The sequence below is a fragment of the Neolamprologus brichardi genome, chromosome 1, assembly GCF_056152115.1.
Source record: "Neolamprologus brichardi isolate AB-2024 chromosome 1, ASM5615211v1, whole genome shotgun sequence".
Taxonomy (NCBI): domain Eukaryota; kingdom Metazoa; phylum Chordata; class Actinopteri; order Cichliformes; family Cichlidae; genus Neolamprologus; species Neolamprologus brichardi.
In genome coordinates, this window is record NC_142104.1 from 34,260,800 (window position 1) to 34,286,091 (window position 25,292).

The 25,292-nt window shown below is 43.6% G+C and overlaps 1 protein-coding gene across 2 annotated transcripts; it reads right to left on the minus strand.

The window, feature by feature from the left end:
• Window positions 1-10,152: 10,152 nt before the first annotated feature.
• Window positions 10,153-24,114, minus strand: LOC118455591 (uncharacterized). Of its 2 annotated transcripts, XM_035915044.2 has the most exons (11): window positions 23,896-24,114; window positions 22,452-22,570; window positions 21,161-21,185; window positions 20,847-20,893; window positions 20,570-20,717; window positions 20,173-20,476; window positions 17,803-17,908; window positions 15,980-16,126; window positions 15,355-15,415; window positions 14,663-14,826; window positions 10,153-12,893 (listed from the first exon to the last, which is right to left on the minus strand). In XM_035915044.2, the coding sequence occupies exons 1-11, from the start codon at window positions 24,023-24,025 to the stop codon at window positions 12,870-12,872; spliced, it is 1,275 nt and encodes a 424-aa protein (XP_035770937.2). In that variant the 5' UTR covers window positions 24,026-24,114; the 3' UTR covers window positions 10,153-12,869. The 2 variants fall into 2 exon arrangements, with proteins under 2 accessions (XP_035770937.2, XP_035770936.2); XM_035915043.2 differs by lacking the exon at window positions 10,153-12,893 and having other exon boundaries at window positions 14,327-14,826.
• Window positions 24,115-25,292: the final 1,178 nt, after the last annotated feature.

The following is a 25,292-nucleotide window of genomic DNA, read 5'->3' on the forward strand; positions in this document are numbered from 1 at the left end:
AGCACCCCAGACCGGGGGTGGAGCACCCCCAGACCCCCAAGCCTCCACGCCCGTCCCGGACCCACCCAGGGGCAGCCAGGCTACCAGGCCAGTAACCAACGTCCGCCAGCACAGACCCTCCCCCATCTCCGCTGTACGCAGCCATGAGGAAAACACCATCTAAGAGCCCCCAGAGCCCCTAACCAGGTCATGGCCACATCCCCCGGGTTAGGCCCTCCAGGGAAAATGTCACTAGGGACTCCCCAGACGCCCTAAGGCCGTCCCTACCCCCATATCAACCACAATAGCGAAGGCAGGACCAAACCATGACCCCCCACCCCCACTAGGTGATGAAGCCGATCAAAGGAGCCCAAAGGGATTGATCAAATGTGATGGCAGAGGCTGTATCAAGACTGATGTAATCTATTAGACTGTTTTTATATTGGTTAGAATTAAGATTATTTTTATTTTTCCAGTTCATGAGGACCATTTTCTTGGCCCTTCCCATTTTGCAATAGGAAGGGATATTGATTCATCTATTTTAGAAAGTGTTCTGTATATTTTAGACAGTAATTTGAGGGGTTTTAGACTAAAAAATTGTACCACACTTGGTGGTGTTTGTAATTCAGCTTCACTGGGATTAAATTTCTTTTTTACTATGGATTTAATTTGTTGATATTCCAAAAATCGTTTCTTGTTGATCCCATATCGTGTAACTAGTCTGTCAAACGAGATAAAGTCTGTTCCTTCTAATATATGTTCCAAGTATTTCATTCCTTTGCAACTCCAATCTGGAAAGTTTATAAAGTTTATTATTGTTTTGTAATATGTCAGGGTTGTTCCAGATAGGTGTACGTTTGCATGGGATTAATGAAGACTCCGTCATTTTTAGAAACTCCCACCATGCTGTCAGAGAAGAGCTTCTGAAAAAACAACCCGGGCTTATGCCCAGTAAGCCCCCCCCCCCCCCCCCCCGCTCCGCCACTGGTTTAAACTATGATGAACGTGCTTGAGCCACGCCCCTGTTCGCGTCCACTTTACACTAAAAAAGCCAGTCGTTCCATGCAAGATCTATGCAAGATCGTTCCAAGCATGTACGAGCAGGAAGATTTAAGTTGTGGCTGAACTGATCCAGGCATCTTCTGTTGCCCAACTACTACAACTGGGCAACGGAAAGCTACGTGACCGTGACCGCTCATCGTATCACAGCGGAGTGCGATATAATGAGCAGTGTGTATTACCGTAGGGTCTGCCTCACATTATAAAGCGCCTTGAGGCGACTGTTGTTGTGATTTGGCGCTTTATAAATAAAGTTGAATTGGATTGAGTGGTAGATACAAAGACTGTACTGCCCTATATTGTACCATCATTTTTTAAAATAGTTGAGTCTTGAGTTTAATGTTTTTAACAGGCAAAAAATACTTTAATAAGTAAATGTTCAATTTTTGTCTTTTTTCTTTTTTTGCTGATCCGAAAATTGATCCGGTCCAAACCGAGATTTCTGATCCGTTGCACCACAAATTGCGCAACGGATCTAAATGCACTAAATGCATTTGATATGTTTTATGTTACAATGCAGGTTAATTAGATTTGTATTCTTTTTTATTTACACAGTGCCCCCCCCCCCCCCCCACACACACACACACACACCCGTCGGGTCCATCTTCTTAGTGCTGCTTCCCCAGCAAACGATAGCGTAGAAGAGCATCACTGGAACACATGACTGTTGAAGCATCAGCAGGAGTTTATTGCAGATTTATTCCTATAGAGTGTGTCTGTGTTCTTGGGGTTTAACACTCATGCTCGAGGAGACCTACAGCAACCAGCCAAACTGTCTAACAATGTCTGAAAAGACTTAAAAGGTCATATGTGCCGCAACAGTGGCAGCAGCAGGGATTAAAGTAATAGATGATAATTAATTAATTCTAGATTGGGGAACAAAGGACCAATGGTGTGACAGGATCTCAGGGGGAGCCGAGAGGTGTCATAATATCAGACGAAGCACATTTGTCATGATTAATGAATAAAGTTTCATACTGAAACGTGCTGCATTCCTCTCATTTCATGTAAACTTTGTCTTGTAGCTTTTTGGTTGCTCCTCCTGTGCGTCTTGTTTTATTTTAAACCCCCCCTCCCTTAGGCATCCCCTGGAACCCATCGTTTCATGCCACAGTGATACCAGCTGTGTGATTCTCTCAGGCTAAGTCTGAATGTTGAAACACGGGAGGTGTGCATATAGAGCTCAACATGTCTGCCTGACAGGGTTACTAGCAGGTGATGAGCCAGACGTGCTGTTTACCAAACACAGTGCTTATTGTTCTATCATAGCAGGTCACCTTCGACTGGGTCGTCCTTCCAGCAGAGCTGAACCGTCGCTAACAGAGGTAACATTTCTTGCTACATGCTTTCAAATTAGAAATGCATTAGACACGAGTGGCATGTGTGTGTCTGTGTGTGCGTGTAATGCTAATTTCATACGTCTGCTAATGCAGCCGCACTCATTCAGATGCCATTAAAAAAAGTCTGCCCTTGTAAGATGTAAGTTCTTCACATGAAGGACATTCAAAGCATTTTGAATCCACCTGAGCACACTGATGATCAGTGTTGGTCAAGTTACTTGAAAAAAGTAATCAGTAACTAATTACTGATTACTTTCCCAAAAAAGTAATCACGTTACTTTACTGATTACTTATTTTCAAAAGTAATTAATTACTTAGTTACTTAGTTACTTTTTAAAAACACGATTTACAACCTGAATAGGTGATAAAGTGATAGATCTTTCAGCCCATTTCTACTTTTTCTACATAATCATCATACAAAATGTAATCAAATGGAAAAGTCTCTTTTTAAAACTTGTTTTATTAGTTTTAATCTTTTAACTTTATGCATCAAGCAAACATTTAATTATCTGCAACATTCTCTGACTGGAAGAAATTAGTTTAACATTTAAACCTATTTTCTGCACATTCCAGCACATAAAATAAAATATTTTGTGTGTTTACACTCAGTCTTTCAAATAGATGCAAGTAAAACACAGCAGAAAATAAATAAAGTCAAAGACTAGCGGTCCTGTTGCTCTATTTTCACCTGTAAAGCAGGAGTGGGGTAGGCGGAGGGTTACCCTGGTGCAGGTGTGCAGCGGTCAGTGGAAGAATCCGCGAGTTTCTCTGTGAGTTTCCCATTACGTCGTAGCTACTCGGTGCTTGTTTGGAAGTTTAGGGGTTTTTTCTCTGTAAAAATAAGTTTTCTTCCCACGCACAACGGACACTAATGTTTTTGTCACTTTTTATGGAATCAAACTCAAAGTAAGGTCAGTACTTCCACGCTTTAAACGCTGCACGCTCATACTCTCTCTGCACTCGATATATGATCCATTGTTGATCTGCACACAGCTGTTGTCACGAACGTCGCGCTCGCTTACGTCACTGTCATGAGACATTCTCGCAAAAAATCACGGTTTTAGTAACGCAGTAACGCAGCGTTCCTACGGGAAAGTAACGGTAATCTAATTACCGTGTTTGCAATAGTAATCCCTTACTTTACTCGTTACTTGAAAAAAGTAATCGGATCTCTGCTGATGATACATCTAAAAATCTGAGTCCATTTCCTTTTTAATTTGATAAATACGCCTTAACCAGCCACTTTATTAGTTACACTTAGTTACACTACTACAGAAATGCCAGCATGTTGCAAGATTTCCTCACAGGTGTTAGCAGCACTGAAACACTCACTGTGTTTGGCATTAACAGCGATGCCACGTTCCAAGTCACTGAAATCCTCTTGGTTGAGTCAGTTCTGTGTTATGGAATATTAAAGCTGAAAAATGGTATCTGTCATTAGTTTATCAGCAAAGTGAGAGTTTGTTTCTGTTGAGTACTGTTGAGTACAACTTTGTTGCTGATGTTTCCTGATGTATTGGTAATAAGTTCTGAGAGCTACCACGGACGGACGGCTGTAGCTGTGACGACACCACTGACTCTGAACAGTCACTCACTGAAAATGAAGCCCAAACGTCTGTGATGGTGAGGTTTGTGCTTCATTTTCAATAAAGTTTCAGCTCTGATATTACCTTAGGTGGTGAGTAATGAAGTACAACTCAACAAACATTAGCAAACACACAAACTTTGTGCCGTTTGTCTCACAGTGTGTTGCAGCTAAAGCGCTAGCTTCACTCAGAGATGGAGAAAGACGAGAACGACAGGCAGACTGACTGTTCTCACTCACAGGTCAGTGCAGGATAAACAGGTTCGTTTGCTGCACTGTGATGGGTTTAAAGTAAAGAACAGTGACTGCTGCACAGCGGCTGTTTCGTGGTCACAGTTAGCTCACAGTGTAGCACAGATTCATCCACTGAATTCCACCTTCACAACAACTTCATCCAGTCCAACGTAAAGGTGCCAGAAACAGTGTAGAGTCAGTGCAGAGGATGGAAATCATCCAGGACAACTCAGGAAACATCTGGTTGAATCCAGGTGTGTCAGCAGCTCAGCTGATCACAGCCTGTACACTAAGAAAATCTGCAGGAAATTAATGTGTTTGATTCTTTTCCACACACTGAACCATTACAACCAGTTTAGTTTAGTTTAGTTTCCCCCACTTTAACCTCTGGCGGTGCACATTTCCCTGTTTAGTCTCCAACTATAATGTAGGCATAAGAAAATAGAGCTGCTTCCTATTTACTTCTTTTTCTTCTGATTCAAGATGAGAACATTTAGAGTTTAATAAAGTTTGTATTAACATCTACTGATATTATTTTAATATTATGCTAATATAGCACTAGGGATGGGTACCGGTATCCGGTGCCATGATGGCACTGGTTCTGACATAAACGGTAGTAACCAGACAGAAAAGCAGCGCACATTTCGGTGCTTTTTTTTCCTGAGCTGTGATACACTTTGAATTCTAGCCAATCATTTTATGTTTCCGAGGATAGTAGGCGGGTCCAGGTACGTACGTTCTTTTAGAGCAGAGCGACAGATTAAAAATGCCCAAGGCGAAGCGGTCAAAAGTCTGGCTGTACTTCACAGCAAAAGATGCAAACTCAGCAGCTGCAACAAGTGCTTTAAGCTGATACTGTGATGCTGTCAAAGGAGGTAACACCTCAAATCTGATGAAACACCTGGCGACGCATAGCGTTTTTTTTTTAAAGCCGAGAAATGCGTCGTATTTGATAGCTTGCTGCGAGACCTCACACCGAGCACATCTACTGCGGGTGTGGTGCCTGTTATCGACCCGGAGTTAGCAACATCCCCCAAAAACCCGAAGAGGAGAGTCCTGGCCCCTAGCCCTGCCAGTGTAGCAGAGATGATGAGGATGATGATGCAGCAGCAGCCGTTCTTCTCTGGGTGAGTAGCTTAATGTTGTTCGTGTGTAATTTACGTTGAGTAGGCTAACCACGTTATTACATTAATGCATGTAAGGTGAACTAGCAAACATCATCATAGCTACATGCGGCTGTCTTCTTGTTTGATGGCAGATACTCCCTTCACCCTGGACAAAAAGGCTAAAATGACCAAAGAAAAAGAGGAAAACAGTTAAACATGAGAGGTTTTTGGACAAAGTTTGTGTTTTTTCCATTGTTTAAGCTGCTTCCAGCCAAGAGTGATACCATATATGCCCCATAGCTGCAGAAAAGGCTAACATTGTTATCTTTTTACAAAAAAACAGCTGAACATGAGAGGTTTTTGGACCAATTCTGTGTTCTCCATTCTTTAAGCACCGGTTTGAGCACCGTTTAAGCACCGGCACCGTTTCAAAAGTACCGGTTTGGCACCGGTATCGGATAAAACATAAACGATACCCATCCCTATATAGCACAAGGTTCAGTTAGCTTTGCACAGAAACAGAAACATCCTCCAAAGACCTACTTTTTATTTTCTTTGAGTGCTTTTCAGAGCCTGTACGTTTTTACTTTTACTCGAGTAAAGAAGTTGATTCTGTACTTCAACTTTTACAGTAATATTTTTAATAGTAGTATTTGTACTTCTGCTTGAGTACAGAATGTCTGTACTTTTACCACCTCTGGATATTAGTCAGATCAGCACACACACACTGGTCCAGTTTAACAACTCCAGGTTGGAGGTGCTACTTGCCACCATCGGCTCCCTGGAGCCCCAGGCCAGTACGGAGGCCCCCGAGGGCTGGCAAGCTTTAAACTGGAGTAATGATTTGTGCAAAGTTTGCCATAACAATCGAAGACGCCTGACCTCTTTAATGGAGCCCCACCCGACTCCACCCGACTCCACCCACTCATATTACAACTGATATTTATGATTCTGTTCAAACAAACCCAGTGACGGATGCCAGTCAATAAAAATGAAGAGCAGCTATCCTTCTGGAAGTGAACAAAACAAAAAAACGGTGAAGAAAAAAAGTAAGACACTGAAGTCTAATACTAAATAACTTCATATTAGCAGTCGTAACATCACAGTCATCAGCATCATATTATTTCTCTGATGGGATGTTTGACATCAGTTGGCCTGGTAGAGTGTTAGTGCAGCCAGTAGACTGGAAGAATGTAGAAACATGCAAAGAAACCTGGACGTTTACTGCGATGTGGCTTTTATTATATATTTTCCACGTCTGCAAGTCCAGTAGGTATGGCTGGTTTCCAGTAACATACATCATCCGACGGTGAGTGCAAGGATCCATGGAGAATTTATACTTCAATGCACCAATTACGCATGAGCCCAGGAAGTGGACTTCAGGCAGAAGTATAACAGCAAGGACCTGGCTCCCGTGTCAGTCTCTACATATATATAATCCAGGTGTACATTACTAAGATGTAAATTATTGTGGTGTATGTGTAGTGTGTGTATATTTCACTACATTTTATACCTGTGGTGTAGACCACAGATAGACTCAGTCTTGGCAGTTTAATTGGCGTGTTTGGAGCACGGAAACCTCCAACTTGCTTACTGCTATGTGAGGGATGTCTCATTGTACTGCCCAGCTGTTTGTTATTGTCACAGGTGTCGAACTCCAGGCCTCAAGGGCCGGTGTCCTGCAGGTTTTAGATCTGTCCTTGATCCAACACAGCTGATTTAAATGGCTAAATGACCTCCTCAACATGTCTTGTATTTCTCCAGAGGCCTGGTAATGAACTAATCATTTGATTCAGGTGTGTTGACCCAGGGTGAGATCTAAAACCTGCAGGACACCGGCCCTCGAGACCTGGAGTTCGAAACCCCTGGTCTAACCCATAACTATTTTTATATAAAGCCTTCGATGGAAATCTGAGCTTTGGGTCGAAACACTGAGTCGCTGTAAATTCTGCCACCATAAAGGAGACTTTGAAGGGCCTCAGGCAAGAACTGAGTAACCAGTGATTAATGCAGGGGTCCATCCGGGTGATGTGACTGGAATAAACTGTATCACATGTATTACAGCACCTCACAACCCCTTTTGCAACAAAAGAAAAAGTCATGAGCACCATCTAGTGGTGCAAAAGGGCATTTCCCCTCAGCTCCCCGTCACATCTTTGAACTGAGATGAAGGTTATCAGGTTATTTCTCATTTTTGACCTCAGCAGTGACCGAGGTGGAAAAATGCCAGATGTTAGACTGCTCCTGGTTGGCTGGCTCTGCCTTAAACTGAAAGGGAACAATTTACAGTTGTCATTATAGAGTAGTCAGTAACTTTGTTTGTTGCTGGAGACACAGGAGGACACATACGACGAGGGTCTGCTGGTGTGTGTGAGGAGGCTTCTTGTTAGATCCATCCCTCACTTGTCAAAGTTGTCAGGTTTAACATCAAGACGCTGATGGTGAAAAAATCAGCTCTAGGCTGAACTAACTAGACTTTACTCACACTAGCTACGTCCATTTTTATCTACGGTCTGCTTTAAAATCATTTCATCAGTGACTCATACGAGAACTCGAGCAGTGGGAACAGAATCTGGATGTTTGCGTAATCAGAAGTTGGGCAAGGTGGGATGACTACAGGGAGTTTGTGTGTGAACCTGTCCTCTGAGGATCGTTTGATTCCAGTGAACAGTTTCAGCAGATGTGATCTCGTAAACATGATTTATTGTCAAAGCCTGACACTGAGAAATGCTCACAGCTTCTGCTTTCTAGCCTCTGGCTAAGCAGCGTCAAACAAGCACGACAAGCGTTTGAAATCGTTCTGGATGCATGAACGAACCTGACAGCGTGAGGCTTTTTCTGCTGCTTTGACTTTGTGTGATTTTTGGTTCGGTATAAAGTTACTGGCAGAGTTTTGAGCATGGAGCAGTAACTGCTGTGGTCCGGCAGTCACTCTCATTGTTTTGTGTTGTTAACATGCTGCTAAGGCTTTCCATTTCCTGATCAGGATGATTTAATTACAACAGTCATTGTTATGTAAACGTTTTTATGGTTGCTGTCTTGGTGTTTGAAACTAGCTGAGAAACCGCACACATACACTCACAACGTAGGCTCACTCAGTTCAATTCACTTTTATTTATACAGACCAAAAAATCCAAGAGCTACATCAAACATACAAGTCCTGCTGGTTTTAATTATCAACCCAGATAACAGCACATGTATTTGAGTAACACATCTTAATCGGCATCTTTGACTCAGCCAACAAACCAAAACAACAGAAAGTTTACTCAACCCAAACTTTATTGACCTTTTTAAAAAGCAAAAGCATGTTTTATCACAAACATGCCGGAACATCAGGAAAACCATCAGCACTGCCGATAGAGCAGGGTGTGTGTCTGTGTGTGACACACTATGACTCTCAGGTTAGCAGCTCTACCTGATGATTCACCAACTCATTATGACTCGTGTGAAAACAACCTAAAGGTCAAATTGTTGGCACCACTCCGTATAAGACAACAAACTAACAAACACAGTTTAACCACAGGTGTACACTGGAGCTCACGTCCACAAACATAGAGCCCCTAGTTAAGCCCATTTAATCCCCATGTCTTATATAATATCCCATAATAACAGCAGTACAAATCTCACACAATACAGGAAAGTGTTTTTGAAAACTAGGATGTCATTTGTTTTTAATACATAAGCCGAGTGGTTTAAAGTTAGCACCTGAAATATGGAAAGGCAAATACACTGAAATCAAAAGTAACATGAGTGGAAAATGTCCCCCCGAGTGGAACACTCAGCGGAGGGGAACACTCAGCGGAGGGGAACACTCAGGGGACTGGAACACTTGGAGTGGAGCACTTGGAGGGGAACACTCGGGGGAGTGGAACACTCGGAGGGGAACACTCGGGGGAGTGGAACACTCGGGGGAGGGGAACACTCGGGGGAGTGGAACACTCGGAGTGGAACACTCGGGGGACTGGAACACTCGGAGTGGAACACTCAGGGAGGGGAACACTCAGGGGAGTGGAACACTCGGGGGAGTGGAACACTCGGGTTGGAACACTTGGGGGAGTGGAACACTCAGGGGAGTGGACCACTCGGAGTGGAACACTCGGGGGACTGGAACACTCGGAGTGGAACACTCGGGCGAGTGGAACACTCGGAGTGGAACACTCGGGGGACTGGAACACTCGGAGTGGAACACTCGGGGGAGTGGAACACTCGGGGGACTGGAACACTCGGGGGACTGGAACACTCGGGGGACTGGAACACTCGGAGTGGAACACTCGGGGGACTGGAACACTCGGGGGACTGGAACACTCGGAGTGGAACACTCGGGCGAGTGGAACACTCGGAGTGGAACACTCGGGCGAGTGGAACACTCGGATTGGAACACTCGGGCGAGTGGAACACTCGGGCGAGTGGAACACTCGGAGTGGAACACTCGGAGTGGAACACACGGAGTGGAACACTCAGGGGAAGGGAACACTCGGGGGAGTGGAACACTCGGAGTGGAACACTCAGGGGAGTGGAACACTCGGGGGAGTGGACCACTCGGAGTGGAACACTCGGGGGACTGGAACACTTGGAGTGGTTCAGTTCTCAGGCCCCTCTTCTGTGGAACCAGCTTCCAATTTGGATTCGGGAGACAGACACTATCTCTACTTTTAAGATTAGGCTTCAAACTTTCCTTTTTGCTAAAGCATATAGTTAGGGCTGGACCAGGTGACCCTGAATCCTCCCTTAGTTATGCTGCAATAGATGTAGGCTGCCGGGGGATTCCCATGATGCATTGAGTTTTTCCTTTCCAGTCACCTTTCTCACTCACTATGTGTTAACAGACCTCTCTGTATTGAATCATATCTGTTATTAATCTCTGTCTCTCTTCCACAGCATGTCTTTTATCCTGTCTTCCTTCTCTCACCCCAACCAATCACAGCAGATGGCCCCGCCCCTCCCTGAGCCTGGTTCTGCTGGAGGTTTCTTCCTGTTAAAAGGGAGTTTTTCCTTCCCACTGTCGCCAAAGTGCTTGCTCATAGGGGGTCATATGATTGTTGGGCTTTTCTCTGTATCTATGAAGCGCCTTGAGGCGACATTTGTTGTGATTTGGCGCTATATAAATAAAATTGAATTGAATTGAATTGAACACTCGGGCGAGTGGAACACTCGGAGTGGAACACTCGGGCGAGTGGAACACTCGGGGGAGTGGAACACTCAGGGGAGTGGAACACTTGGGGCAGTGGAACACTCAGGGGAGTGGAACACTTGGGGGAGGGGAACACTCGGGGGAGTGGAACACTCGGAGTGGAACACTCAGGGGAGTGGAACACTCGGGGGAGGGGAACACTCGGTGGAGTGGAACACTCGGAGTGGAACACTCGGGGGAGGGGAACACTCAGGGGAGTGGACCACTCGGAGTGGAACACTTGGGGGAGTGGAACACTCAGGGGAGTGGACCACTCGGAGTGGAACACTCAGGGGAGTGGAACACTCGGGGGAGGGGAACACTCGGTGGAGTGGAACACTCGGAGTGGAACACTCGGGGGAGGGGAACACTCAGGGGAGTGGACCACTCGGAGTGGAACACTTGGGGGAGTGGAACACTTGGGGGAGTGGAACACTCAGGGGAGTGGAACACTTGGGGGAGTGGAACACTCAGGGGAGTGGACCACTCGGAGTGGAACACTTGGGGGAGTGGAACACTTGGGGGAGTGGAACACTCAGGGGAGTGGAACACTTGGGGGAGTGGAACACTCGGGGGAGTGGACCACTCGGAGTGGAACACTTGGGGGAGTGGAACACTTGGGGGAGTGGAACACTCAGGGGAGTGGAACACTTGGGGGAGTGGAACACTCAGGGGAGTGGACCACTCGGAGTGGAACACTTGGGGGAGTGGAACACTCGGGGGAGTGGAACACTCAGGGGAGTGGAACACATTATCGAGCATGGCCCGTCACACTGTTTCTCATTCATAATGCAGGCGGACTCCCTGCCTGCTCAGGACTTCTTGTGTTGTATATACATATACAGATATGTTCATATATTTGATCTGGTCAGTTTCTTTGTATGGCTCAAACTCACATGTACAGAGTCAAAGAGTCAAAACATATTAAACAAAATTGAAAAAAAAAGTCAGTATTAAAACAGACCTGAACAAACAAGGAACCCATGATAAATAAAACCCCAAACAAACATGTAAATATTAATTTTATGTCATATTTATGTTGTCAGCACTATTGGAAAACTAAAAGGATAAACAACGTGCTAACAACGAGCTGTCTTACATACATGCTGCCATTCTTTTCCAAATAGATTAAACAAAAAACAATAAATGACTGGAACACCAAACATAGCTGGCAGATGGACTTTCAGGTCATTTAAAGGACTCCCTGTGCTGTTGTTAACGTTTTCACCACAGCTTAAAGTAAGTGCTGGCATTAAGAGTCATTAGTTTCAGCTTTGTAGTGAGTTATGCAGGAATATAAATAGGAATTTAAAAATTATGGGACACTTCTGGTAAATATCCATCAACCAATATACTGGTGCATTCCCAATATTTATCATTTTCCAGTACAGGCACACTGGTTTGCAGAGCGGCCCACATTCCTCCATCAGTCTTTACTCCTCACTTTATAACCAGTGTACCAGTGACCGAGCTAACCACACATACACATATGGAAACACATCAGACGCAGCATTTAAAGACTCATACGGACAGCTTTCATGTCATTTATGAACATGACTACATTTTATTTTATCATTTGGTTTTTCTTTTCACTGCCGTGGTTTCATTTTTCAAACAGCGTACATCGAAACAAGAATGAAGTAATACTCGTACATTTCTGTGTTTAACCAGATTACTAATCAGTGACAGCTGTTCACGGACACAGAGATGATAAAAGAAAAGAAAAGTTAGACATGCACAAGAGATCGGGGGACTCCTCGTCCCCGCTACTTAATGTCCTCCAGTATCAGAGCCTCTTAACCTCTTAACGTCCACCACGTCGCCGGCACCCGTCGAGACTTAGAGCTGGGTTTTGTTTTTAGCCACATGCTAAATAGCCATATTTTCAGAAACTAGAAGATGTTACATTTTGAATGAAGTGTTTCACACGTGCACAGCAGTGTTTGTGTGGCTGGATGTTGACCAAACCCAAACCTAAGGCTTGACTGGTGGATTCAAGAGGTTAAAGATCCAACATATAAATCCTATGGCTGGTTCTAGGTAACAATGTCACGGCTCTCCTCAAAGAGCTCTGTGACATTAACAGCTTAAAGAGATTGGATCAGCTGGACACCCTAACTGAGGACAAGTTGTTACTCCAATGTAACAAACAATGGAAGTTTCATAGAAACCAGCTAATGAGAACCTAACATTTCTGTGCAGGTTACAGTAAACGCCTGATTGCAAGTCAGGCGTTTTTGCCAAACACAGAATGTCAGATGTTTCTGTAACAGGCCTGAACACATGCTTGGAGAGAAAAACACACACCAGTAATCACAGCCTCTCTAAGACAAAGACAAGCCTGAATGTACTCGAAACGTTACCGTCGGGGTCTCTGAAATGCCCTGCCAGGCAGATCAGCCGGTCCTGGGCTGCCCCCTCTGAGGAAGAAGGACGGTCGGGTTAATCGTTTCAAATTCACTCAAATTCACATTTGTAAAAACAAAAAAATCTGAACAGAAAACTGTAGTTCAGCAGGAGATGTAGACCCAGAGTATTCTGAACCATATTGCACTGGCTGCCTGTGTCTTTTAGAGTTCATTTAAAATTCTTCTGTTTGTTTTTAAATGCTTTCACAGTCTTGCCCCGCCTTACCTCTCTGAGCTTCTTCATCCCTACACACCCTGTCGGTCTCTCAGGTCAGCTGACCAGCTGCTCCTGGAGGTACCGAGATACAGGAGGAAGCTCAGAGGGGGCGGGGCCTTCTCTATTGTGGCTCCAAAATTATGGAATAATTTGCCCATGCACGTTAGAGAGGCCCCTTCACTGTCCACTTTTAAATCACGTCTTAAAACCCACTTTTATTCCTTGGCTTTTAACCTCAGCGAGACTTAGTTTCTCTTTTAATTGAAGTAGTTATTTAATGAGTTCACTCTTCTTTTATTTGGTTTTTACTTACATCTTATGTAATTTTATTATTATTATTATTTAATTTCAGTTTCAATGTACAGCACCTTGTGTCAGCTGTGGTTGTTTTAAAGTGCTTTATAAATAAAGTTGATGATGATGATGATGATGATATTGTTCAGTTTTAAAGCACTGAAGACGAACTGTGTCCTGTAGCCTGTAATCCTCATTAACTGGACCTGTCACTTTTGTACTTTTAGTCTATATGAAACATGGACAGCACTGAAGTCAAGAAGTTTAATGTCTTATTTTGTCAGCAGTGCCGCACTTCCATGGATCCTTTTGTTTACAGCTTTTATGTGTGTAATCGATTCAGTGCTCGGGGATATATTTGTTAAAGCATGTCTTACTAACACCGCTGAACGAAGCGCCAAATGTGCATGAATTCTTTCGGTGATGTGGCAAACACATGAATGCTCTGCTACGTGATTCTAAGCTGTTGCCAAGTCTCTTTTACACTGCTGCAAATGCACCAATAAAATCACTAAAATCAGTTTCACTTTGGCACTTTTCATGTCTCTCATTATGTTAAGGATGGACTGAAGTCTAACATTGTTGTTGCAGGAACATAAATACTGATGTTTCTTACACTCCGTCAGTCAGCTGTTGAGTCTGCTTGTTTTCATTCTGCCAAACTTGGAAGCGTGAGTGGATGATATCTGTTATTAATCTCTGTCTCTCTTCCACAGCATGTCTTTATCCTGTCTTCCTTCTCTCACCCCAACCAATCACAGCAGATGGCCCCGCCCCTCCCTGAGCCTGGTTCTGCTGGAGGTTTCTTCCTGTTAAAAGGGAGTTTTTCCTTCCCACTGTCGCCAAAGTGCTGCTCATAGGGGGTCATATGATTGTTGGGTTTTTCTCTGTATCTATGAAGCGCCTTGAGGCAACTTTTGTTGGGATTTGGCGCTATATAAATAAAATTGAATTGAATTGAATTGAATGATTGCCTATTTACAGTTGATGATAAAATTATTAGTCCCTTCTGTCAAGTGTGAGACTTACGAACTGATTAGCATCAGTGGGGCCAATGATTCTGTGTGAAGTCCACGCAGGAGCTCAGATTCATCCTGGGTCCTTATTTCTTTATACTCGTACGATTTAGTGCTGCCTTACAAAACAGCTTGTCTTGAAATATGTGAGGACTATTTAAGTGTGTAAATGTCACCTGGCTCGAGAGGTCAGAAGAAACAATGTATGAATAGTGCTGCAGCAATGTGTGTTTCATGGTTACTGCGAGACCCACCATGACATGAAGGTAGCTGCACATCTGCAGCACACACTCCAGAGTCTCCATCATTTGCTCTCGGCGGAGTGTGTGGAGCTTGCTGTGACCGAGGGATTCGTTGCTTTCCACCTCACAGATGGTGGCCTTCAGAGCAATCGAAGCACACTGTACCACACTCATCCCTGCAGAAACACAGAGGGCTGCAGGATAATGGTGCTTCTAAGCATAACTGCAAACAGGAAGTGCAGCTTTCAGGTTTTTATTCACTGTGACTGAAGTTTTGTTGTCTTTTGTTCTCGCGTGCACTTTACACTCATTTGTGTTAAAGATGAAAAAAGGAAACCTTGTTCTATTCTAGTGGATGACAGGTGGCTAGTCAGTCATGGCTAACCATGCTGTAATGACTAAAGCCATTAAATAAACAAGAGGTTACTGTTTGTGGATTTTAAGCACTGCCAAATGTCTTTCTTTGGCTTTGTTCTACAGCACATGAGAGGAAGCCACGAAGAAAGTGCTGCTGTATAAAGACATGTTGCTGGCACACTAACATGGAAGATCGTGCAATGACACGTCTTTGGCATCAAAGCTCTTACTTTTCTCTGTGTTGTCTTCTTATATAACCATGTTTTGCATGTATCGTCTCATTATGTTTTTGAAACAGTGATGCACGAATAAAATGATCTGAAAGCTTTAAAGATTTGAGGACTTACCAGAGTTATCAGTAGCTTCGACGTCCACATATATGCCATCCACCATTGCACGCATTAGAACCTGTTAGAAAACATTTGAATACATTTGGATTGAATACAGTAGAAGCAAAAGTTGATCAGCCCAAACTTGACGCCATGCATCAAAGCACAGCCAGAGCTGGGCCAGCAGCACATTACACACACAGGAGCTACTCAGTCGTAGGGCTGAGGCTGCCAGAGGAACCTGGGAACTCTGCGCTGGTGACGTTTATGCATCGCTGCGCTCTAACTTTGCAGAGGCAACGACAGACGGATGTTTCACAAGCTGACTTGTTCAGTGGTCGTATCCTATTACAGCACCACTCTGGAATTCAGTGAGCCCTTTAGCCTGAGCCCTTCTGTCATACATGTTTGTGAGGACAGACTTTAGAAAAATACGGCAACTTTTTAAATATCTTTAACAATTTGCACAGTGAACTACACAACCTTAATTTTTCATCACAGCTGTTTTCTAAGCTCTGTCTCTGACAGTAACTTGTAATGCTACTCTGACTTGCTTGTAAACTGTGCAGAAAGATGGGAAACAAAAGCAAAAGCCCAACAGCAGATGTGCTGTCACACAAGCAGAAATGATAACGGCTCTGACCTCCAGGACTCTGATGTAGCCGCTCTCAGCGCTGAGGTGGAGGCAGGATTTTCCCGCGTTGTTCGTCTCGTTGACGTTGGCTCCCAGATAGATCAGATCGGCCACCATCAGGTGGTGGTTGTGTTTCGATGCGTAGAGAAGAGGAGTCTGAACAGAGAGCAAAGGAAAGCATGAAGCTATGAACTGAACATGTTGGTGCAGAACGCACTCAAGTCTTTGAATAGTTACCATGAATGTGGCTGCAGAAGAATATCTAGGAACAAGACGTTGTGCAAACTGATTGAAGACTTAGTGGTTACCTATTAATTACATACTGATGGGTAACACCTAATATGGACCTTAACATGTGCAATAACACACAGAACAGTGAAGCTGAACACGTGCAGCTCTGTACGCAGGAGGTGAGAGGAGCGTCACAGGGAGTCATGGTGGTGGGGGTGGTTTCAACCCTTTTGAAATACAGCGATGAGTCACATATATGCCTGAAGAATCCACGCGTTCTCACTTCCAAAGTGTAACATTTTACGCTAGGTGACAAATCGCCGATATGTTACGCTTCTGCGCACCCAACACCTCCCCAGATTACCAGATCGGAGAAATGAGGAAACATGAGAACCATTTGGAATGAATCCACACGTGTACGTTCGTTTTAGTGAAATCGTTTGGGAAAACAGTATGTAACGTGAAAGTGCTGGGTACGTTTAGGGATAAGGTTATGGTTAGCGCTGGAATACGTGGCTGGAGCGTGCATTACTGCGGGAGTGTCCTTCTAGCACGATCTGATATCCTCGTGTTGGTGTTGTTCCCAGATCATCATACTAAAGGTTGTTCCAGGATCAACATTGCAAGTGACCAATCAGAATGTTGTGACGTCATACTTTTGCGACTTCGGGAAAAACCGGCGTAAAACAAAAAACTGTACTTAAGCTGCGAGAAACCGCCTTTGTCCACCGATCAACGGACCCTAACCCTGACCCTAACCCTTTAATAAACGCTAAGTAGAATTGATATTGTCCTTGCAACATTGCAATTTCATAAATGCACGAAGGGGTTGGTGCGCAAAAGAATAACGTCACAATAATGTGATTGGTCACTTGCAATGTTGAACCTGGAACAACATTTTCATGATGATCTGGGAACAACACCAACACGAGGATATCAGATCATCCGTCATTCTACTGGACTTCACCCATAACCCAGCGCGTAGCATAAGAACATGGGACGCTCCTCAGGAACGCCGTGGGACGTGACAGATCGTCATTATATTAAGCCTCGGGAGTGAGAACGGGCTGGAAGAATCTTAGTAGAACAGGTGACACAGTATTAAGTTCATATTTTAAACGTGCTTTTCATCTGCACATGGCAAACAGGGAAAACCACGAGGACACATGAGCTAATACAGGATTTTAAAGATCAATAGCAATGTTTGGTGGATTAAAAATCTGATATTTTGATGGCTGATATTTTTTCTTTGAAACAGATGAAACATTATCATCACCTACCATGTGTTTTACATCAGCTCGGATTCGCTTGGATGAGCTACTACTTGTTTTTTGTAATTGTTCTAAACGACAGGTTGTCAAGAGGTAAATTGCAGATTTCCCCCTGTTAGACAAACTGTCAACACTGTTATTAATCCCAGTACTGCTGATAAACTGGTCACGTTGTCGTGTTAGCTAACGTACTGGTTACAGGCTTAAAAGCAAAGAAAAATGAAGCCTGACATGTTGCCAGGCTTGTAAAACACTGGAGGGAAATGTTGTACAAAGCAACAGATATTCATAAAAATAGAAATAAAAAAATAGAAATGTAAATCTGTTTACCATGCCATCTGAGTCTTTTAGGTCCAGGCTGTTGACTGTGGCCATCCTTTTAGCAATGGCAAAGCCCAGAGCCCTCTTCCCAACACATGCTACTCTGTGAAGAACTCTGGAAGGAGAAACACAAATATTCAAGTTTTTACTGAAACACGGCTACAGAAATGGGTAAAGGTGGGTTATGAACACTTTATTTGTTTGTGTATTAAGATCTCCATCAGCTTCTGCAGCAGCTACTCTTCCTGTGGTCTGACAAATTCTTTAACAAAAAACGTTTTCATACACCAACATCGAATACATGAAATACAATAAATGCAAATGTAACTGGAGCTGTGTCTGTGTACACTGAAAGTTTGACTTGTGTCCATGGACTTCTGCACATTGAGCTTTGTGTCCTCCTTGCAGCAGACTAATTAGAGCAGTGCCCTGGTGAACGTAAGTAACAGCAGAAGACAAAAACCGAGCGTGAGTTTCCAGCATGTCAAAACGCCCTTTGAAAAGAAGGAACTTAAATGTTCAAAGACAACAAATGTGACCAAACTAGTTCAATCTGGTTTTGCAAGTCAGTCCTTCAGCACAGCTCTGAGACATCAGTTACAGGATCCCGTAAATACATGGTTGAAAAAACAAGAGAGAGTGATGAAAGAAGAAGATCTCAGGAATCTTTGCCAAACAGAAATTTGCTGGCAGCTTGTTGACTTTGCAGAAGACATAAAATTTGCAGTTTAGAAAGCACCATCTGGATTTGTTAAAGGTGAGATCACAAGCTGAAATTAGACAGTGGCTCTGTGTACCTTCATGTCAACACAATGATAACAAAACAGTACATTATGTTAGTGTAGCCAACAAGCTCAAACTTTTATTTTGAAAAGGGCCCATTACCTCAATACAAACGAATGCAGATTTTTTTTAAAATGACACATTTGTTGATTTTCCCAACAGTGGGTCTATCTTTATTTATTTAGTCATGTCTGTGCTTTTTGCTGCTAAGACAAGAGATTTATATTTATCTGCCAAGCAGAGTGAGCGAGTATTCATCCAGAATTATGCCAGAAGCTTATTAATGTCTGCCAAACGGATGTCACTGAGGGTGAGCATGCTATGGGACATTTATCTAAGTATTAATGGGGGTATATGCATATTTTGATCCTGTGTGGATTAGAGAAAATCCCAAATAAATTCAAACGTGTGTGCCCAGCTCTTGTTTAAATGTAACTGTTAATTCAAAAATCAATAGTTCAAAAGAAATCATTAAAAGCCCAGAACGTCCATGACATTCCTGCCCAGGATGCAAACTTTTGACCACAGCTGTGCATGCACAGTTTCGACTGTCAGCTCCAGTATAAGGTTCTCTGCACCGTAAAAAATAAAAAATAATACCATACCAAAATAACAGAAAATAACAGAAAATAACTTTCCCATGAAAATATGGTCATTTTCAGTAATGACAATACAGTTTGTTGCCCTAACTTTACATGGCATTCTGCCTTTTTCACGTGCTTTAAACATTAAATTAGGAACATTTTAATGTGATTAAACAATGAAATTACCTATAAACAAGGTCAATGAATGCGGCAATATGAACAATAATACTTAAAGCCTCTGTCAGTGCTGCTCAGGGCGGCTGTGGCTACAATGTAGCTTCATCACCAGTGTGTGGATGTGTGTGGATGTGTAAAGCTTTGGGGTCCTTAGGGACGAGTAAAGTGCTTTACAAATACAGGCCATTTACCATTAAATGTACAGAAATATACAGTTAACAGTTGGTTTAAATAATAATGGACTGCATTCATATCGCGCTTTATGAGACCCTCAAAGCGTTTTATAATTCCACTTTATAATCCCCCTCTGACCATCACCAGTAAAAATGTAAAATCAGTCTATTTATGTGAATTTAATGGTATTCAAGAAGAACAGTACAAAACTGTAAAATACACAGTAAAATACTTTTATATTACATTTTCTGGAATGACTGCGTGTGCAGGACCCCCAGCTGTTGGTGCGAGGTGAGAGACAGTGGTCATAAACGATTTAGCCTACCTACCACTACAGGAGGACAAACGAGTCGCAGTATCGTCTGGTTCCTTTTTGACTCTTAATTCTTCAGTCGTTTTTATATTTGTAAAATAACTGTAGCATTAGGCTAATGACATGTATTGGCTAGCTTAAATGCTTTAGTTTGTTAAAAAGTTCAAAGGTAATCTGCAGCCGTGTAATAACGACGGCTGACTAACCCCGATCTGGTCCACACGAACAATTTATACTCTGCGCTCTTTTTTGAAATTGTTCTGGTCAGTAGATGCTCTGCTAGGATAGATGTATGAGACTTAATGTTCGACAACATTTCATACTGTACATTATGCATACAATACTTACGTCCTGCCATGTTCATCAGCGGACAGCAGTTCTGCATCGCAGACATCCCTCAGCTGGCCCTCCTCTTTCTGCAGCTGTGTCCAGAAGAAAGCGCTGCCGTTCACGTCATATTCACTGTAATTCCTGGGACCAAACCACTCCTGCCTTTGTTCACCATTTTTGCTCACAATTCCAAAGATCGAGGGCGGGCAGGTGGGAAACATGAAGCCAGGAGGGGTCTGGTGGTACTCTGCTGTGCCTGGAGAGCAGGTCATGTAGGACGGGGGGCTGGGAATGATTTCATCATACTCGTCGCCGTTAAATCCTGCAGCGAGCGGAGACAGCATGGTACATCAAGGGTGGAAGTCATTGCCAGTCACAGTCTCACTTTAAGGAGTAGCTTTAAAAAACATATTACCAGTTGGAGACAGCTGAGGAGAAACTGGTGGACCAGTGGGGGACAGGGGTGGGGGAGACAATGGGTTTCTGCTGCCAGTCCTGAGATCTTCTTCCAGTACTTCGACGATGATTGACAGCTCCTCCAGGCTTTGTGACGGCTGTTGTGTCTGAAAGCCAAAGAGTACTGCGGAGTATTTGAACTGCTCTTCAAAATGACATGTAGATTACAGCATACCAAAGCTTTGCACTTTGAAACCTTCTGGGTGGAGCAGAGTTCTGTCTTTTATAACACTGACCTTGACGGTTCGGCGCCTGGAGCTCGTTTTAGCTCGTTTTAAGTCTCCTGAGGAACAAAGAGTCAAGCATAAGTCAGCACACCTCTACGCAGGATGTTTGGCTTCTTCTTAAGCCAGGCCCAAAAGCCTGCATGACACCGTAACACCCCCAAACAACACTATAAATCTGCCACGACGATGGAGGATGATGCACATCCATCCAACATAGGCTAACCCCACCACTGCCAACATTTTCATGCAAAGAAGCGAACCAACCCAATCACACCACCTCCTCCGTGGTGCAAACTGCCGCGTTAAATAAAGATTGCACTGACCTTTGGCTGTTTTGCTGCATCTCTCCTGCATTCACACAGTTGGATGATGAAGGGATAAAAACAAAGAGTGCGTCAGTGGGAGGTGTTCTCTGGGATTCTTCACACACCCATAAATCCACGTATGATGTGTCATATTAATAGATTGTGTTGTTACAACAGCTAAAAGATGAAAAACAACTTCGCTCCATACAAAAAAACAAAACAGGACAAAAGGAAAACAGTGCACGTGAAGAATTACATGATACAAAAAAGTGAAACTGTGAATATAAATACTATACAGAACTTATACTGAAGTCCAATTTTTACCTATTCATGCAGTATTTTTTTTAACCTACAGTGAACCTAATGCAAAGCCACTTTCACTCTTTAAGCATGATTAACAGAACCTTTATTTTCAGCTCATAAACAGCCAACACCACCATCGTGCCAACACCACCATCGTGCCAACACCACCATCGTGCCAACACTACCATCGTGCCAACACCACCATCGTGCTGTCTGAGATGTGAGAGCCCGTTCTCACTCCCGAGGCGTAACATGCCGACGTTTTGTCACGTCCCGCGGCTTTCCTGAGGAACGCGAAAGGAGACCTTCGGCGTTCTTATGGTACGCGGCGGGTTATGGCTGAAATCCAGTGCAATGACGCTCCCGCGGTAATAGACGTTCCAGCCCTGTATTCCAGCCCTAACCATAACCTTTTTCCTGATCTTAACCAGGACTTTAATGATGTTAAATAGCGTGTTTCTAAGCGATTTGAAGAAAAAGAGCGAACATGTGTAGATTGAGTCCATACGGTTCTCATATTTCCTCATTTTCCGAGGTCGTCATTTAGGAACGTGGTGGGTAGCCGAAAACGTAATATGTTGACGATTTGTCATCTAGCGTAAAATGTTACGCTTTGGGAGTGAGAACGTGTTGGATTTGAGCTCACGCTGCAGACGATACATTTGATCAGTTTCCGGCTGCACATTATGAACACAGTCAGTTCTCTACCTGAGGATAAAACGGGTGTGATCGGCAGCCGGTTGTGTGCTGCTGCCTGCAGTTATCAGTTATTAAGACGCTGTTGTGATAATCTCACACTTGATGACTAAAGCATGTCACATGTCACATGCACTTTGCTATTTTGCCTTGGCTTCAGGTGGTGCAGCGTTTGGGGGAACTTGTAAACCTCACTATGATTTCAGAAAACACAAGATTTCCTTTTCCAAGCAGTGAAATGTGTTTCTGTGCGGCTGTATCTTTGTCACACTTCTATTGCACGTGTGTGTTTTGAACCTCAGAAGCCTACCTTCAGATCTTGGCCACAGCCTTGAGTGAGGCGGATGTTTCTCAGCAGATCCTTTACTGGCATTCTGACACGGACTCCGAGGTAGACCTTGTCGTCACCATAGATGGAAGGTCTGGCACCTGGAGGAAAACATGAAGCATCAGACTGCTGTGGCACCACGACACAGAACCAGCTCTCTACTGAGCAGCGCTGATTTTCTAACACTGCAAAATAACTCAGCACTGCTCAGTGTTAGTCATTGTTAATCTTCAAAACAGACTAGGTTACTCTTAAAAAGATAACACCGTCAAAGTGATCATTTAACACTCAACAGTGTTATATTTAACATAAAATGACTTGTAGCTGTAAGATGTGGCCGTGCTTCACCCACTGCACTGACTATTTCAGCAGTAACACTGAAATACTCTGAAGGTCAGTGTATCATCAACACAGTATAGCGTCAGGTTTAAATGACGGGTAACTTCTGCATTACAGATGCCAAAAAAGTCAACAGAAGCTGTAACATAAACGCCTGCATAGAGTCGAAGAACTTTTCAAAATAATACCGAAATGAAAAGAGCTCAGTCAAAGAGAAATAAGAGCAGCTCAAGTAAATACAATCAAAGGAAATATTTTTTTAAAGGCTAAACATAGTTAGATAAAACAATAAAAGAGAAAAAGCTCAATAAAATGCATTGAAGCAAACAAAATAAATAAATAAATAGCATAACACAGACTGATAAATGTAAAGTGGCTCACAGTGTAACCTGTTGTGCGGCACTGCACAAGCTCAGCTCCCTGCACTTCCATGCACACAGAATGAAGCAGGTCCCATTTAAACACCTTTATATGAGTGAATCCTCACATTCCTGTTTTAGCAGGGTTGTCAGGACTCTAGAATTCCAAACGTTTTTCCAGTTTCCATGTCTCCTTTATCGGGCTGTGGAGCAGTAAGCTTCAACGTTTAAATGGATGCAGGCTCAAGTTTCAGAGCTGTCACCATAGACGTCTACGGCAGGACTGAGAGCTCACAGCATTAAAATAATTCACTGGAAATCTAATTTTTATTTGACCACTCTGTGCCACAAACCCCCAGATTAATAATTAACCACAGTGTTATATCTGAGTATTATATATTTAGATTCTTTATAGATTTCCAATCACCATTTGCTAACCTCTCTGGAGTAGGCGATCATTATCTGTGCAAATAAAGGTTGTATGATCCATTAAACGACCCTTTAAGATTGGCCACATGCTGCCAGCGTCACGCTCTTCACATGGATGCACTGCAGAAATCTTAATTTAGTGCAGCGGTCTTAAACTCGCAGCCACATGCAGCCCATGTCAGCCCTACTTGTGGCCCGTATACTGATCTGAGCATCATTCTTGTAAAAGTACAAGAGCTGCGATAAAGTCCTTTAATAATAAATGTTCTCCCTCAAAGATCAAACATCTTCTCGCCTACCTTTCTTAGTGCCTCCCACATCACACACTGCTGCACCTGGGACAGGTGAGCCCGCCGCGGTGTCCCCCAGCAGAGCAGAGGAGTCGGCTTCTCCCCGTCTGCGGTCATTTATTTTGTACCGTCCTCTCATATCGTAAACAGACAAAGCTAACGACACACGGCTTCCACCACTGAAGCACTGACACCTGACAGCTCCCGTAACTGGAACCTGAGCCTCGACCGGCTGCACGGCTGAGGACTCACCTGTTTGTTTGCCCACTGGCAGCTCAAAGACGATCCCGCCTGCTGCTCGACGCCCACGCCCAGCAGCGTGAATGTCACGCAGTGTTTGCAGAGCAGGTCTCTATACCTACACTGCGTCCTGAGAGAAACGGCTTACAGGACCCACGATGTTAATGTAACTGTAAATCACTTGCTCTGATTTCACATAGAAAGAATATGAAATCACTCAAGTACACCATTTACTCTCACCGGTTACATAACTTACTTGAATATGAGAAAAGAAGACTAGAGAACTATGCTTTTACATAAATATCATATTATTGCAATGTACTTATAGAAATGTGTATTAAGTGATGGGGAGATTCTCACAGTGAAGCACTGAAATAAATTATATGGTGATTTGCCATTTCAGCTCGTAAGTGATCAGAAGCTTTAGTTATACACAGAGACTGACAATGTTAGTTCAGGGCTGAAGTTAACAAACCAAATGCATAACATCCAGTAAGACCTGCTCGAACATGACTGCTGATGAAGACTCTGCCCGAGGCAGACATTCCCATTGAAGAAGATCTTTTCAACGGGAATGTCTGGTGTGTATGCTGAAAGCAGATTTGAAAAGCAAAATAGAATAAAGCAGACACGGTACAGGTACAGGTGAGGCTACTGACATCCGTACCCCCCAAACCAAAACAGCAACAAACACATGGTTCATAAGTTGTATAACGTGCGTTTCAGCTACACAGGTAACCATCTGGGGCCAACAGGGGCGCCTGCAGAATTTCTTTTATAGGGGTGGCCTTATGGTTGATTATTTTGCTGACTGGAAGTCCCAAACAGCTTTAATGATTCCCAGCAGAGCTAAGCAGAAGCAGCTCCCCCAGCATGGAGACAAATGAGTAAAAGTTCAAATAAGTTTAAAACAAGTATGTGTTGCTGTGTGAAATACTTGTAATACTTGTGTCACATGTGGATAGGGCACTGTGGTGGGGTGTGGCCTGCGGTGCCGTGCAGGGAGGGCGGACGCACCTGCACGGCATCCTTAATCACATCCGCCAAGTTAAAAACACGAGGACTAGGGGTTGCGGGGTTGTGGTGTGAGGTGATGTAAATAAAATGGCTCAAAACACTGATCCCTGGACCCGCCGTGCCTTATTCACGCCACAGGCACTATCTGC

Bases quoted from the DNA above. Each gene is read 5' to 3' on its own strand.
- LOC118455591 (XM_035915043.2), bottom strand. From the start codon at position 24,025: ATGAGAGGACGGTACAAAATAAATGACCGCAGACGGGGAGAAGCCGAC. The intron at 21,186-22,451 runs GTAGGCTTCTGA...GTGTGAATGCAG, and splicing joins GCTGTGGCCAAGATCTGAAG to GAGAGATGCAGCAAAACAGC. The intron at 20,894-21,160 runs GTCAGTGCAATC...TTTGTTCCTCAG, and splicing joins ATGCAGCAAAACAGCCAAAG to GAGACTTAAAACGAGCTAAA.